The 16,355-nt window shown below is 47.5% G+C and overlaps 1 protein-coding gene across 2 annotated transcripts in view; it reads left to right on the top strand.

The window, feature by feature from the left end:
* CLUAP1 (clusterin associated protein 1) overlaps positions 1-16,355 on the top strand; it is a 35,857-nt gene that overhangs the window by 1,734 nt on the left and 17,768 nt on the right. The window contains exons 2-7 of one of the 2 annotated variants that reach the window (XM_047087711.1): positions 964-1,075; positions 2,637-2,721; positions 3,566-3,745; positions 6,317-6,412; positions 9,129-9,212; positions 14,085-14,218. In XM_047087711.1, the coding sequence (XP_046943667.1) occupies positions 964-1,075; positions 2,637-2,721; positions 3,566-3,745; positions 6,317-6,412; positions 9,129-9,212; positions 14,085-14,218 (691 nt within the window). Of the gene's footprint in view, positions 1-835; positions 1,076-2,636; positions 2,722-3,565; positions 3,746-6,316; positions 6,413-9,128; positions 9,213-14,084; positions 14,219-16,355 lie in introns of those variants that run through there. The other variant, XM_047087710.1, reaches the window with a different exon arrangement.

Raw genomic sequence — 16,355 nt, 5'->3', positions numbered from 1 at the left:
TCTGCTCAAAGCTTAGTGACCACCACCTCCGGTTTCGAAAAGCATTAGTAGTGTTTCTTGTTCTGGTGTATAAAAAAAAAAATCTAAGTATTACTGTATAGTTCCACCAGTCTCTTTAAGATTTCTTTAAATATGCAATTAACCTTTAAAATTTGGGTTATATAGGACCTCAGTCCTATATGCTCGCTAAACAAAGATAAAAAAGACAACTCCACAATAACTCAGGTGAACTTCTCCCTGACCACCATCACCTCTAAACATAACCACTGTTCACATGTAATGTATTTTTTGCTTATGACCTTGTATAAAGCCAGGTGTAGCGGGATCCTCGGGCAGAGTCGTGACACCGAGGCTTTCCTTTCCGGGAAGCAACTTTATTCTTGCCGGCACTGCTCAGTTGGGTTCGTACCCGAAGAACTGAGCCCCCAGTGCCTCGTGGTGTAGTTTTTTAAATCTATTTTTTACTTCTTTGTCCCCCATGTATGGTAAGACACAAACACGTAGTCTGAACTAGGGGTCTCCTGTTACAAGGTCGTGACGGATGTTGTCACGTACGTGTGGTACGTGTATAGCCAGGTTGCCTTGAGGTTTTGTTTTTTTTTTTTTTTTTTTCTCTCCTTAGGGAGGGAACCCTGCCCCACAAGTAATTCTCATTTTGAATAGTACAGAGAAAGATATCCAAGAGAAATGACCTATCAAAGACAGATTCGCAGCCGGTCCCTAAACTCTGTTATAATGTAAAGCTTTTACTTTGCCCTCCCGTTGAACTTAAATGTTTTTCAGGAAGCAGAGGAGGTATTTCAACTTTCATCTCCTTTTTACTTTCCCTCTTAGAGAGTTGATAAATAGTCCCCCAAACTGTCAATATGTTGGGAATAACCAGGGAAAGCAAGGGAAGTGTCGAAGTTAATAAGTGGTTGGTCTTTGATGGGGAACTGACTGAATTGTTTTACCTTTGGACAGATTTCACAGAGATGATGAGAGCCTTGGGATACCCTCGACATATCTCTATGGAAAATTTCCGCACACCAAATTTTGGACTTGTGTCTGAAGTGCTTCTTTGGCTGGTGAAACGGTTAGAACTTTTATTGAGGTCTAAGAATGAATACCATATTCCATAGCTACCAAGAATAGGATACCTTTGTAAAGCAAAAGGAAGAATTCAATAAATTAAAAGAATTTTTTAACGTTTATTTATTTATTTATTTATTTTTATTTTTTTTAATTTTTTTTCCAATGTTTTTTTATTTATTTTTGGGACAGAGAGAGACAGAGCATGAACGGGGGAGGGGCAGAGAGAGAGGGAGACACAGAATCGGAAACAGGCTCCAGGCTCCGAGCCATCAGCCCAGAGCCTGACGCAGGGCTCGAACTCATGGACCGCGAGATCGTGACCTGGCTGAAGTCGGACGCCCAACCGACTGCGCCACCCAGGCGCCCCAACGTTTATTTATTTTTGAGAGAGAAAGAGAGGGAGAGAGACAGAATCCAAAGCAGGCTCCAGGCTAGCTGTCTGCGTGGAGCCCAGTGCGGGGCTCAAACCCACGAACTGTGAGATCATGACCTGAGCCGAAGTTGGACACTTAACCAACTGAGCCACCCGGGCGCCCCAAGAATTCAATAAATTGTGAGTTTGACAGACTCCTTTGTAACCTGTTAAAAATCAGTGGAGTATAGCGGCGCCTGGGTGGCTCAGTCGTTTAAGTGTCTGACTTCAGCTCAGGTCATGATCTCATGGTTCGTGAGTTCAGGCCCCACATAGGGCTCTGTGCTGAGACCTCAGAGCCTGGAACCTGCTTCCAATTCTGTGTCTACCTCTCTCTACCCTTCCCCTGCTTGTTGTCTGTCTCTCAAAAATAAATAAATGTTAAAAAAAAAAAAAAATCAGTGGAGTACCAAGAACGCCATGGGAGAAGGGAATATACCAGGCAGTGGTAAAAGATTTCTTAGTCGGAAGCATGCACTGCGCTCAGGTCCAAGTGCATCTTCATGCTCTCACTTCACAGGGAGTGATGGTTTCTCCACACACTCTGATGAGTACTGGAGTAGAAATTACCAAGATTTAAATTTCATTTTGTGTGAGAAATCTACCACGATTCAGGGTTGGCAGACTTTTCTAAGGGGATTGTGACTATTTTAGCTGTCACAGGCTACATAAGATCTTTGTTGCAAATTCTTACACGTGTTTTGTTTGTGATAGATAATCCTTGAAAAGTGTAAAAACCCTTCTTAGCGTGCAGGCTGCCTAGAAAGAGACTGCTGACTTCTGACCCCTGGCGGGTCGTCAGTGGCACCTGTAACTCCGCGCTTCCCAATCTCACGCGTTAGCCCTGTGTCAAGGGCTGTCGGCTAGAGTAATAGTTCTGATTATGTTAATTACACTTTCAGGTCTGAGACAGATTTAAGTTTGTATGCTGAGCCCCAGACTTGATTTTTGGAATCCCATAAATCTGTTCTTAGGTGAGGACTCACTCCCTTGAGTGTTTAGCATTTTATGCTGCTTTTGAGGTCTCTCTTAACCTTGCCCCCTTAGCTGGGGACTCCAAGAGCTAATTGTCACAGATCCCCTCAGCTGCCTGCTTTCTCTTGTGTTAACTTTCCACTTGATTAACTTGTGTCTTTTCTTTCTGTGAAAGGTATGAACCTCACACTGACATCCCTTCAGATGTGGAGACTGAACAAGACCGAGTTTTCTTCATTAAGGCAATTGCCCAGTTCATGGTTAGTTCCCAGCTTTGTGACAGAGTGAGAACACTAACCCCACTGGAGAGGAGTCCTCGTTAGGGCCGCTTGCGGGTTTCTGACCGCCTCCCGTTAGCAGGTTTCCGGTAGCCGTTTCACCAGCACAGAGTTTTGGGGTTCTGTTTTTAATTCATTGCTTGTTAAGAATTCTATTTCGTTAGTTTTGAATGGGTAATAGATGTCGTGGTTCAACATTTTTTAAAAATGTGAAACAGTAGAATGGCTTTTTATCCTGCCTGCCCGTTGACCCAGTTCCGTCCCCAGTCGCGTCTTCCAGAGTTTCTTTATGCATAGGTAAGCAAATACAATATACATTCTTTGCCCTTCCTTTACACACATGGTGTTTGGGATCTTGCTTTCTTAATGGTACATTTTGGAGAACTTTCCAAATACAAATACAGCTTCCTCATTCTTTCTTATAGCTGAGTAGTAGTGCTTTTTTGGGTATACCATGATTTATGTGGTTTATATACAGATAGGCATTCAGACGTTTGTAACTTTGGCTCTCTGAAACAGCGCTGTCGTGAATAACCTGTACATACCATTTTCTTCATGATTGCGTCTCTAGCATAAGTCCTTAGGATTGGAATTGTTGGGGCGAAGATAATGTGCATTTGTAATTTTCTTGTCCCTTACCAAATTGCTCTCCATCCAGATGACGTCCGTTTACACACCCGCTTGCAGTGCTTGAGCCGCTTGAAAGTTTGACCCTTAATACAGTCAGGTTACTGAAGAGAGATTTTCAAATTACCTACATAGGATTTGATTTAGATTTTTCATGGAAAGGGCCTTAAACTGTTACCCTTCTTTTGTCTGAAAATAGGCCACCAAGGCACATATAAAACTCAATACCAAGAAGCTTTATCAGGCAGATGGGTATGCAGTGAAAGAACTTCTCAAGATCACCTCTGTCCTTTATAACGCCATGAAGACCAAAGGGCTGGAGGGCTCGAAGGTAGGAGAAGAGGACGTCAGCAAATTCAAGTTTGATCTCGGCTCAAAGGTGAGGACCATGAAAGGCTCCTGGTGAGGGACGGGATATTTATTTCTTAGAGTCTGAAATGGACCCTGTCACATAATCCCGGCACCACTTCTTTCCTTACGCCTTAACTGAGAGCAGTTTTTCAGTTTTGCACTCGTTGGCACTTGGATACAAACAGAAGCTGCGGTAAATTAATCCAGCTCCTTATCGAAAGCCCGCTCTATGCCAGGCACAGTTCAGGCGCAGGGGATGCGGGCATGAACATCGAGGACGGAAGCCCGCTCTTCCTGTGGCTCAGTTAGGGGCGTCAGACTAAACCACACAGCAGAAGGAATGTCAGGTCACAGGTGGCCGATGTGTGGGGAACTGTAAAGCAGGGCAGGGGCGGGGAGGGCCGGGGCAGGTGTCTTCAGTAGGGAGATGGGAGAGGTGCCATCTTCAGCAGGAGGACGGGAAGGGATTTGAAATTCTGTGTTAAGAGCATCACTCTGGCCGCTGGGGTGAGATCAGACTGAGGGGGGAGGTGAGGGTGGAGGTGGACCTGTTACAAAGCAAGAGATGACAGTGACTTTGAACCAAGCGGGTGACGTCAGGAGCTCAGCTGAGGTAGGAGGGAGCTGAGTTGCCAGGCATCGGAGTCTTGGTTCAAGCAGCAAGTCAGAAGTGGAAGTTAAGTCCTGAGTCACTTACTGTCATGGTTTGGGCAAGGGGCTAAAAGCAGAGGAAGTGTCCCCCCCCCCCCCCACCCCGACGCCATTCCTTTTTCTCCCAGGAGAGGGCGCACCAGTCGAGGGTTGTGTCCTGAGGGAACTCTGAACAAAAGGCTCCAGCAGTTTTCACCCTGAGGTGGGGGAGGACCAGGAGTGGCAGAGTGGTGGGTGCTGGGTCTTTGGGGAGAGTGCCCTCGGGTTTTCTCCCCAGCTCCCTAACAGGGAAACCTGGGAGGCACCAGAGAGGACCTCAGCCCGAGGCCGCGGATGGGAGACCTGAGAGGGGAGGCCCTGGGACTAGGAAGGCGGATATTTTGTAGGAACCGGTGGGTCAGGGGGCCAGAGTCCTTGACTGCCACTCCCTTCAGAGCCTGCAGCGAGGAGTCTCTTCTGGTGCGCGGTGGGCGCAGCTCTCCCCGTGGGGCCCGCCAGGGAAAACCTTGGCGGTTGCCCGTGGTCAGGCCAGAGAAACCACACCTAGGTTTTTAACCAGGAGTGAGACGCTTCCGTGGAAAGAAGTGACCGGAAGTTAGAACCTTCTTTGAACGTAGATCTTGGGGGCTTGGATATGAGTTGAGAGAAAACAGACAGTGCAAGGAAGATCCTACAGCCACGCTGTCCGGTAGAACTGTCTGTGATGATGGATGGGTTCTTTATCCGCACCGCACGGTACGGCAGCCACTAGCCATGCGTAGCTAGCACAGCCGGGTGGGTTCTAAATTTTTTAATTTACTTCTTTATTCATTTTTTTCTTTTCTAAATTTTATTTAATTTTAAACAATTTAACATTGAAAATGGCCACAGGTGGCAAGTCCGTGCGGTATCAGACATCCTAGCTCTAAAGTCTTTGGTCTCAGCACCGGAACCGACCGATTGCCGGTTTCCCAAACGGAGGGGAGCATGGAAGGAGCGGGCTTGGTGGGAAAGGTGGGGCGTTTGGTCTGGAACACGTTCAGTGTGAGGTGTCGGGCCTCAGGTCATAGATGGCGTTAGGGCTAGAACTCAGGAGGGAGTGTGACTAGAAGGACTTCGGGGGACCAGACTCTGATGTACTCCAGGCCCGGAAGCAGGGGAGGTGAGACTCCCACGGAGAAAACCAGATCTTTGCTGCCGTGAGGCGGGTGCAGCTGGGGCTGGAGGAAGCAGAAGCGGGAAGAGAGTCCTCAGCTGCGAATGAAGAGGGAGCCTTGTTGCTGGTGGTCTGGGAATAAGAGGGGGTGACATGTAATTGCAAGAGAGCCAGAGGGAGCAGAGCAAGGAAGCATTGGGGCTCTTTGGAAAACGTAGCAGATGCAAGGAAGAGGGGGTGACCTGTGAACCCTAAGAAAGAAGCTTGTGCTCGGACCATGGGTCGTCATCTTCACGGCAGCAGCTGCCACCCTTGAGGGAGCCGGGCGCTGCTGCGGGGCTGTGGGCGCGTTACGTCACGTGGGCCTTAGCGGCCCTGTGCGGCCCGTCCAGAGGCGGGGGCTCGGGGGGGTGGGATCGATGAACGCGGGACACCAGGGTTCTGCGGTAGGACGTGTGCCTCTGCGGTTGTCCCTCCTGTGGTCACCCTGCTACCTTCGGGGTCCCCTGTTGGGACCGAGTCGGAATAGGAAGCATGTCCCTTTCACCCTCCTACACTTCCTGGTTGAGGAATACATTTGACTTGGCATTTGGATTTTCAGAGAGCCCCACGTGTCCTGGGAGTGCGCCTCCGCGGGATGTAACGTGTCCCGTGCAAAACATGTTCGGTAGTCAGTCAGGTATCCTGATGGGAGGCAGGAATCGATGTTAACATATAATCAAATAATAAACAAACAGAATAATCGATGGTTATTCTGAATGTCTGTTAAAAACCTGTCACCGAGGTTTCTGTTTTTGATATTTTTCCTTCCAGATTGCAGACTTGAAAGCAGCCAGGCAGCTTGCTTCTGAGATCACATCCAGAGGGGCCTCTCTGTATGACCTGCTGGGCAAGGAGGTGGAGCTGAGGGTAAGCAGTATTCAGATGCTTGAATACTTCCTCAACGAAGCATTTTTCAGCGTTTCCTTTCCAGTTCTGCTTTTCCCGGTCCTTCTGATTCCATTAAACCATACCTGACTAGGGCTCCTGGGTGGCTCAGTCGGTTGAGTGTCCGACTTTGGCTCGGGTCATGATCTCGCGGTTCATGAGTTTGAGCCCCGCGTCAGGCTGTGTGCTGACAGCTCAGAGCCTGGAGCCTGCTTCGGATTCTGTGTCTCCCTCTCTCTCTGCCCCACCCTTGCTTGCGCTCTCTCTCTCTGTCTCTCAAAAATGAGTAAACGTTAAGTGTGTATATATACATGTATATCTATACACACACACACACACATACATATATACATACATATAAATGTACCTGCTTAAATGAGATCCCGTGCTGGGAAGTAATACACAGCGTTAGCTGCCATTCTTGCTTCTAGGGCCACTGGTCTGTTTTTAATAGCTGTGGCTTCTAGTTCACAAATAGCAGTTATGTAGCATGTTGCTGGAACTTTCCTCCTTGTGCCCATAGCAGCCTTTGCTGATCGTGGTGCTTTATCCAGGGGAACTCAGCATTCTTGTCTATATAGTGCTCTTCTGAGCCCATGGTTCCCAAACCTTGCTTCCCGGTAGAATCACGTGTGCGTGGATACCAGCTTCTGTTCTGGTATCAGAACGGATACCAGCTTCTGTTCTGATGTCATTGGTTTGGAGTATGACGTAGGCATTGGAAGTTAGAAGTCTCTGGGTGATTCTGATGTGCAGCAGGTTTGGGGAGCCCATGACCTAGGCAGTCCCAACCACTCAGCTGAAGTGGATGTTATGGTTAAAATTCATTTGCAATGCTTGTTTCGGCCAGCGCCCATCAAGGAGAAGGCTTCATCCACTACATGTAAGGAGCTGTTTAAGAGCGTGCTTCCTAAAACCCTTCCAGAGCTCCTATAGTCCTTTTAAATCACCTGATGTCCACATTGTCCCCCAAACCAGTGAGTCAGAATGTCTGGGGCTAAGAGCCAGGCATCCAGCTTTTAAAGATCTCCGGGTGATTCCAATGTGCGGCAGAGTTTGGGAGCCGCTGGTTGAAGAAGAAATGGATGCTGTTTAACTCTTACGTGTAAAGACGTATGTCATTGGAAGCACACGTGCTCACATCTCACGTTTTTAAGTTCAATGCGGTTAATTCATCTCGTTCTGGTCTGGTATGTCAGCCGTGGCCTCTCACTTCCTGGTCTATGTTCTGGCATCACTGATGAAGTATGATAGTGTTTTTTCTCTTGCTTTTCATCTCTGCGCCAGGAGTGGTCTGGAAGCAGGGGACTTGGGTACCAGCTCACCGTCCCTGCTCTCGATACGGTAACCTGGTGGTAGCCGCCCGGTGAAGGGCAGTTGGCAGAACACAACGGCCGCTCCCGTCTAATAGCTCATTCAGTTAACAAGGCAGCTCTAGGCTTTCTGGGTTCTTTGTTTTCTATTTTTTATTTATTTTATTTTATTTATTTACTTTTTAATTTTTAACATCTACCCTTGAGAGAATGAGAGAGACAGAGACAGCGTGAGTGGGGGAGGGGCAGAGAGAGCGGGAGACACAGGATCCGAAGCGGGCTCCAGGCTCCGAGCCATCAGCACAGAGCCTGATGCGGGGCTCGAACTCACGGACTGTGAGATCATGACCCGAGCCGAAGTCAGATAGATGCTTAACCGACCGAGCCCCTCAGGTACCTGTGTTTTCTCTTTATAGTGCAGGAGGGCACGTGTGTCTACACATGATTCTAAGACACCTAGAGACGAGAGCTGGTCACTTGCTAATTGCCACAGAGCTGTGGCTTCATTGTGAGACTTGAACGGGGATTCCACTGGGGACTCTTTCAGCACCATCCTCTAATGAATTGAAATAATCAGTGGCCGGACTGTTGCCATGGGAGCCATGAATATGGAACTTCTCAAATTCTGTATACAGTCGTGGTCTGAGGAGGATCCCCTGTCCAGTATTTGTTTTTCATGTACTCACCGAGGACTAGTATCAGTCACGGGCAAGGCACCATGCTCTGTGTCCTTGAATAGGTCATGGTCCCTGCCGTCTGTAGTTTTCCACAGTGGGGGAGATGAGAGGCGCTGTGGAATGAAGGAAGCCCAAGACAGTTTGGGAACGTGCTGCAGAAACCTCAGAACTGCATCCACGTTAAAATCCCACGGCTCAGAGAAGTTCCTGGTACTGGTATGATAGGCACAGATGCCTCCCGTGATTAGTGGTTAATGCTAGGGGGCAGGACCAAGGTGACTCCTCTTGTTGGCTGCAGATGTCGGTGACAGGCAACTTAGAGGGAATTAATCATAGGAAAGATCCTAGAGGCTGGCAGGGGGTTCAGACGGCAGGTTGAGCTGCACTTGTTTGGGGTTCCCACGAATGAATATAGGTAAAGAAGCAAACTTGGGAGTAAAGATGATAGAGGTGGGCTCAGTTTTGTCTGTGGCGTTGTGGGGACGTGGGGCCTGTAACTGAGGAAGGCCCAGGGAGCTGGAGGGAGGCCAGGTTGGCTTTAGGGTTAGAAGAACATTTGGAGGAATTGCTAGAAGAAGGGGTTTTGCATCAGAGGTCCACAATGTAATGGGACTTTAGAGCACTAGTCCATAAGCTGTATCCACATCTAGGAATTGGTTTTGAGAATTCCTCTTCTAAAAAGGAACTTCAATTCATTGTTTCTCACAGGAACTGAGAACAGAAGCAATTGCCAGACCTCTAGAAATAAATGAGACTGAAAAAGTGATGAGAATTGCAATAAAAGACATTCTGGTAAGCTTGTTTGCTTTTATTTAAAGTTTTTGTGCCTGGGACTTGAAAATAATTGATTTAGTCCCTGCCTTCTTTTTTTTTTTTAATTTTTTTTTTCAACGTTTATTTATTTTTGGGACAGAGAGAGACAGAGCATGAACGGGGGAGGGGCAGAGAGAGAGGGAGACACAGAATCGGAAACAGGCTCCAGGCTCTGAGCCATCAGCCCAGAGCCTGACGCGGGGCTCGAACTCCCGGACCGCGAGATCGTGACCTGGCTGAAGTCGGACGCTTAACCGACTGCGCCACCCAGGCGCCCCAGTCCCTGCCTTCTTAAGACAGAGCAACCCTAGTCCTGTTGACAGAGAAGGGATATGAAAGTGGGGAAGTGAAAAATGCAGAGGACATTCTAGGATACGTAGGTTGCTTACTTTTATTATTTTCCCCCTTGTTATAAATATGAAAAATTTCTCCTTCAAAATTTGTCAGTTTTAATAATTTCATAATTCACTTAAATTCTTCAATACTTTTCATAAGTAATGCTCTCTCTTATGGACTCTTCACACTTTATTTAATCATTTAATTCATCACAGTTGGGCATTTAAATGATTTTTAGATTTTCCTTTTTTTTTTTTTTTTTTTGGTGTGGGAACCTAGGCACGGAGATTTTTAAATGGCGCCGTAACGAATAGAATGGCCGCCACCGTTAACTGCTCACCCGCCGTCAATTATGTGCTCATCTCATCTCAGGCATTCATTTGGAGGGTAGTAGTGAGGGAGACTCTCGACTCCGATGGCTTTGGGTTTCAATCCCGCTTTGTGATCTTAGGCAAGTTGCTTAACCTCCTTGTGTTTCACTCTCCTCGTCTGTAAAACAGGGAGAAAGGCAGTGTCTGCCACATGGGGTCCTTCTGTGTATTCGTTGTAACAGTGTGTCAGACACAGTCTGGCCCATAGTAGGTTTTCCTGTGTTATCAGCGATTCATTTTATTCAGTACACACAGGCAGGGGAGGCTTATGTAAAGCAGGAGTAGCATAAAACAAGAATTTGCTGAGAGCTGTCAATTCTAAGATTGGTAGGTTTTTATAATATCCTTGTCCTAAAACAGTAATACTCCCTGAACCCAGCACCAGGGTGCAGCCTCAGCAGGTAAGAAGGGCAGAGCAGCCGAGATGGGAGGTTGAGTGCATATAGACAGATGGATAAGTAGGTAACTATATTAAAGGTGATGAATGCCTAGGTTCTCACTCTTGGAAAAGAGAGTTAGTGGAGGAGAAAGAGAAGAAAATGAGAATGAACCCTGAAGTTGGAGCTATTGGTTAAATGCATGGTTTTCACTGGCTAGTTAGGTAGGTAGCCAGCTCCCTGCGTGTATGTCTGTGCACGTAAGTTTATGTCATATTTATATACGTACACATGCACACCCACGTCCACATTCCTATCTTTCTTACCTCTGAGCACGCTTGGCACCCACATCTAGGCTTCTAAATGCCATTCTCCACTAAAAGGAACCAGGCTCTTGAGGAGAAATGTCTGAGTCCAGAGCTGGGACAGGAAGGCACAAGATCCTTTTGGGCCAGCAAGGAAGGAAGTGCCCGAAGAATGAAAGGGGTCTGTCGGGGGGACACAGGAGCAGCTTGAGTGGGCTTCCCCTGGTTAAACTAGGGACAGTTTAAGCTTCAGAATAAATTATAGTAATGGCTTATAGAGCATTGAATGAAATGGGAGATCATGAGTTCTCACTGATATAAAAAATATTGAAAGCTGATGAAGAGAAAGTATCTGACATAGTTTCAAAGTAGCTCCCCACAGGGGCTCCTGGCTGGTTCAGTCAGAAGAGGGAGTGATTCTTCATCTTGGGATTGTGAGTTCGAGCTCCACACTGGGTGTGGAGATTACTTAAAAAAGAAAAAAAAAAAGGCTCCCCACAAAAGTACTTACTAATTACAGAGGACAAAAGAGTAACTTCCCATGAGAATCCTGGCAGACACCCCCTTAATCCAGTGGTCAAAGTGAACATCACGGGTAATGGAACAAATCAGAATTCTGCCCCCGGAAATATGCACCGGATACGGTCATATCTGTGCTTTCCTGCTGAAGCTGCGTGTTCGGAAGCTGATCAGACAAAGGCACATTGAAGGGCATTCGGCAGGTTACCTGGCTCGTACTCTTCACCAGCGGAAAGTATGCGGAAGTCCAGGAAAGCCCGAGGAGGTGTGCTGACGGGACGCCAAGGGTGACTTTCGCCTGCTGTTAAGGACTTCATGGGGACAAGTGGGGAGACCTGAGAGGGTCTGAGGACTGGATGGTGGTAGTGCATCCGTGTCCGTTTCACGAGCCAGTGATTGAGGAGGAGAGAACCTCATTCATGCACAATACGGAGTCAAGTATTTAGCGGTGATGGGGCCTCAAGTCGGCAACGCTGTCTGACCTAGGCCAGGAGAAAATGCTTCGTGTTCTACCCCAGCTGTTGGTAAGTTGTGGTGGCTTCTCAGTTGAAAAGTTAACTGCTTGTCCGTGTTCTGGCTGGCTGGAGTTAACATGGCATGAATGTGCCTTTAGCACTAAGTATGTATTAGGAGTACAGTAGCCAAATGAGGGCCCAGTTCATTTCCCGGAGAACCCTCTATGCACGCTTGCATGCTTGTATGTGTTATTTATTATTTCCTTTCTTTTTTTTTTTTTAATTTTTTTTTTCAACGTTTATTTATTTTTGGGACAGAGAGAGACAGAGCATGAATGGGGGAGGGGCAGAGAGAGAGGGAGACACAGAATCGGAAACAGGCTCCAGGCTCTGAGCCATCAGCCCAGAGCCTGACGCGGGGCTCGAACTCCCGGACCGCGAGATCGTGACCTGGCTGAAGTCGGACGCTTAACCGACTGCGCCACCCAGGCGCCCCTTATTATTTCCTTTCTTTAATTGAAGTGTGGTTGGCACACAGTGCTACATTAGCTTCAGGTATGCGACATAGTTGGTGAACACCTTTTCAGGTGTGTGTTAAGTGTTGCAAAGTATCCATGATATTTGATAATTCTAAAAGCAAAACCAAAACAACAGCGTGGATACTTAAAAGGGGTTATTATTTATTTATAGGCCATTTATTTCAGGCTAGGGGAAATTGTATTTATCACACTGGTGTTTCTTATTTGAGGAGTGCATACCTTTAAAAAAATTGTTTTGTTTTATTTTTTTTAATGTTTATTTATTTTTGAGAGAGAGAGACAGCACGAGTGGGGGAGGAGCAGAGAGAGAGGGAGACACAGAATCAGAAGCAGGCTCCAGGCTCTGAGCTGTCAGCACGGAGCCTGACGCGGGGCTCGAACTCACAATCCGTGAGATCATGACCTGAGCCGAAGCTGGACGTGCAACCGACTGAGCCACCCAGGCGCCCCTAAAAAATTGTTTTTATTCTTTTTTTAAGTTTATTTATTTTTGAGAGACACTCACACAGAATGCAAGTGGGGGAGAGGCAGAGAGAGAGAACGAGACACAGACTCCGAAGCAGGCTCCAGGCTCTGAGCTGTCAGCACAGAGCCCGATGTGGGGCTGGAACTCATGAACTGCGAGATCATGACCTCAGCTGAAGTTGGATGCTCAACCGTTGAGCCACCCAGGGGCCCCAAGTTGTTTTTATTCTTGAAGTCAGGTAAATGCACTAGGCTTAATCTGACTTTGAGTCAGAGAAATAGTTGCCATCAACTTGAGTTTTTTGTTTAGAAACTCCCCTTGTCTTCTTGTGAGTGAGTTTAGATCTCTTTTGGGATTTTTAAAGCACTTGCAGCAAACGGATAGTGATACGATTATTTTCATGAAAGCACCTTGGAAATGATGAGTGTACTTAGTAGAAAAAAATGAAACCATAAATAAACAATAGAGGTGGTTGCTTCCAAAGATATATAGTCTTTGACAGTCACGGAGTGTCCACGCTCCTTAGAGGGTTTCTTTGTGGACCCCACAGCGTGTCATAGACTTGCAGGTGAGCAGACACGAGGCCTTCGTGGGTGAGGACACGTGTGTGGGGTCCTGGTGGGCAGAAGCCCGCCTCAGGCGTCGGGGACGTGAGGCAGAGTTGGGACGTCAGAACTTGGGAGGCAGCCCCACGCTCCCGGACACCATTCCTGCTGCGGCCGATGGCAGCTCGGAGCCCAGGCCCGGCCCGGCCGGCTTCCCAGACCGGCGTGAGACAACAGGGAGGCCTGCGGTTTGTCCGTGATCTCTCTCTTTCCCTTCGCCTTCTTTCCCAGGCCCTGCTACCCACGCTCCGGCCCGAAGGCCAGGTCCGCTGAGGGGGCCGCTTTCGCACTGCCTTCACGCGGTAGTTTCTCTGTTTTAGTCTGTAGTCGAGGTTTACTTGCCGGGGAGAGAAGAGGTGCTTTCTGTCTCGGTCCCAGCAGGCAGGATTAGGGCTGGGACCCCCTAAGGTTTCTTTCTGTCGCCTTCTAAATAAAGCCATGCTTGCGTGTGCACACATTTTGTGAGTCAGATGTTTGTAAGCAGGGGAGTAACCTGACCGGTGTAAACAGAGGCAGACTACCAACTCAGAGCAGTAGCTGGATGACCAGTCTAAACAAGTGAGCTGCGCAGGAGGCCTTGGGAGCCTCTCCCCTCTGCCCAGGACGCTGTTTTTTCCGTCTTCATTTGTTTCCCTGGCAAGAAACCACCTCTTCTCGTGGAAAAAGGACGGTCATTTTTTTCTGGGCCTGTGTGGCGTTCCCTCTGCAACGAGTTGGTTAACTGAGTGATGGCCAGGGGCGGGTTTGCCCTGTTCGCTGACTCTGCTTTCCCGTAGCCTGTGTCGCGGTGCCTGCCGAGTCGCGAAGTCCCTCCTTGCCGAGAGTCGGGTTGGTGTTCCTTGTTGGCACCTGCCTCATTCACTTCCTGTTCACTGTAGGCACAGGTTCAGAAGACTAAAGACCTGCTCAATAACGTGGCCTCTGACGAAGCTAATTTAGAAGCCAAAATTGAGAAGAGGAAATTAGAACTGGAAAGAAATCGGAAGCGACTCCAGACTCTGCAGAGTGTCAGGTAGATACGAACACCTGAAGGATGAGTAGACTGTCGTCTTTGAAAGTTCCAGCAGAGTGAGCGAGCGGCACACGGGCAGCGGGGACGGCCTCCTGTGGGACTGTCTCGGCTTCCCGGTGTACGGGCGACGCTCACGGTAACGAGCGCTCTGTGCAGCTCGTGCTCCCCCTGCTTTCACTGTACCCGGAGCCTCCCCTCAGGCTTCTACAGCTTCTCGGAATGCAGGGCCGAGTGAGTGAGTCCACATGGTGAATGTTGTGCGAGGCTCGTCTCCTGAGATCTGGGCCTTGCCGTAAATGAGGGGTAACAGAAGCACGCTCCCCTTTCTCAGTGTAAGTAGATTTTAGACCTTTATCATTCTTCACCGGTAATTCATCTTTCTCTGGGCTTTCCATCACCGAAAACCTCTTTTCCAGGGAATATGGATGATAATGGGGGCGCCAAACGCCTTCTAGGTCGTTGGAGCCTTCCAAGTGTGTTTCTCACGTTTTCTTGGAGCCTGCGGGCACTCTTTCTCTTTCTCTCTCTCTCTCATTTTGTACCCTCCTTTGCTTGCTGTGTCTCTTTGTCATTTTCTCTCCCGTGCCACTACTTTTTCTCCCTTTCCGTCGTCCCTTCATTTTTCTCTCTTTGCTTCTTCCTCTGTGTAGCTCCTGCACCTGTTTGAATGTCTTGCCGTTTTGAGATACTGGTGACTGGGCCACAGTCTGGCTGCTGTCCTGAGACCTGAGGGAAGGCAGCGCCTGGGGTAACCCAGGGAGCACTGCAGGCTTCCTCCCAGCCATGGGCAAGACCACGTCCTTCCACCTTTGGAATGTGGCCCACCTGATATGTTTGTCTCGTTAAAAAATTCTGCCTTTCAAGCATAAATTCATTTTTGTTAAGTCTCGTACCCTTTTTTTTCCCACATAGATTTTTAATTTTCTTAATTTTGTTTAATTTACGTCCAAATTACTTAGCATATAGCACAACAGTGATTTCAGGAGTAGATTCCTTATTGCCCCTCCCCCATTTAGCCCCTCCCCCCTCCCACACCCCCTCCAGGAACCCTCTGTTTGTTCTCCATATTTAAGTCTCTTATATTTTGTCCCCCTCCCTGTTTTTATATTATTTTTGCTTTCCTTCCCTTATGTTCATCTGTTTTGTATCTTGATATCCTTATATGAGTGAAGTCGTATGATATTTTTCTTTCTCTGACTAATTTCGCTTAGCATAATACCCTCTAGTTCCATCCATGTAGTTGCAAATGGCAAGATTTTATTTAAAAAATTTTTTTTACATTTATTTATATATTTTTGAGAGAGACAGGGCACAAGTGGGGGAGGAGCAGAGAGAGGGGGACACAGAATCCGAAGCAGGCTCCAGGCTGTGAGCTGTCAGCACAGAGCCCGATGTGGGACTCGAATTCACAGACCACAAGATCATGACCTGAGCCAAAGTCAGATGCTCAGCTGACTGAGCCACCCAGGCACCCCAAGATTTCATTCTTTTTGATTGCTGAGTAATACTCCAGTGTGTGTGTGTGTGTGTATGTGTATATATATATACACACCACATCATCTTTATCCATTCATCCATCAATAGACATTTGGGCTCTTTCCATACTTTGGCTATTGTCAACATTGCTGCCATAAACATTGGGGTGCATGTGCCCTTTTGAAACAGCACACCTGTATCCCTTAGATAAATACCTAGTAGTGCAATTGCTGGGTCATAGGGTGGTTCTATTTTTAATTTTTTGAGGAACCTCCATACTGCTTTCCAGAGTGGCTACACCAACTTGCATTCCCACCAACATTGCAAAAGAGATCCTCTTTCTCTGCATCCTCGCCAACATCTGTTGTTGCCTGAGTTGTTAATGTTAATTCTGACAGGTGTGAGGTGGTATCGCACTGTGGTTTTGATTTGTATTTCCCTGATGATGAGCGATGTTGAGCATTTTTTCATCTGTCGGTTGGCCATCTGGATGTCTTCTTTGGAGAAGTGTCTGTTTATGTCTTTTGCCCATTTCTTCACTGGATTATTTGTTTTTTGGGTGTTGAGTTTGATAAGTTCTTTATAGATTTTGCATATAACCCTTCATCTGATATAGCGTTTGCAAATATCTTCTCCCATTCTGTCGGTTGCCTTTTAGTTT

Source organism: Lynx rufus, unplaced genomic scaffold, assembly GCF_022079265.1.
Source record: "Lynx rufus isolate CCGP_SWC_20201006 ecotype Redwood Valley unplaced genomic scaffold, mLynRuf1.p SCAF_23, whole genome shotgun sequence".
Classification (NCBI taxonomy): domain Eukaryota; kingdom Metazoa; phylum Chordata; class Mammalia; order Carnivora; family Felidae; genus Lynx; species Lynx rufus.
Note: the sequence above shows the minus strand (reverse complement) of the source record. Positions and strands in the feature narration are given on the sequence as shown.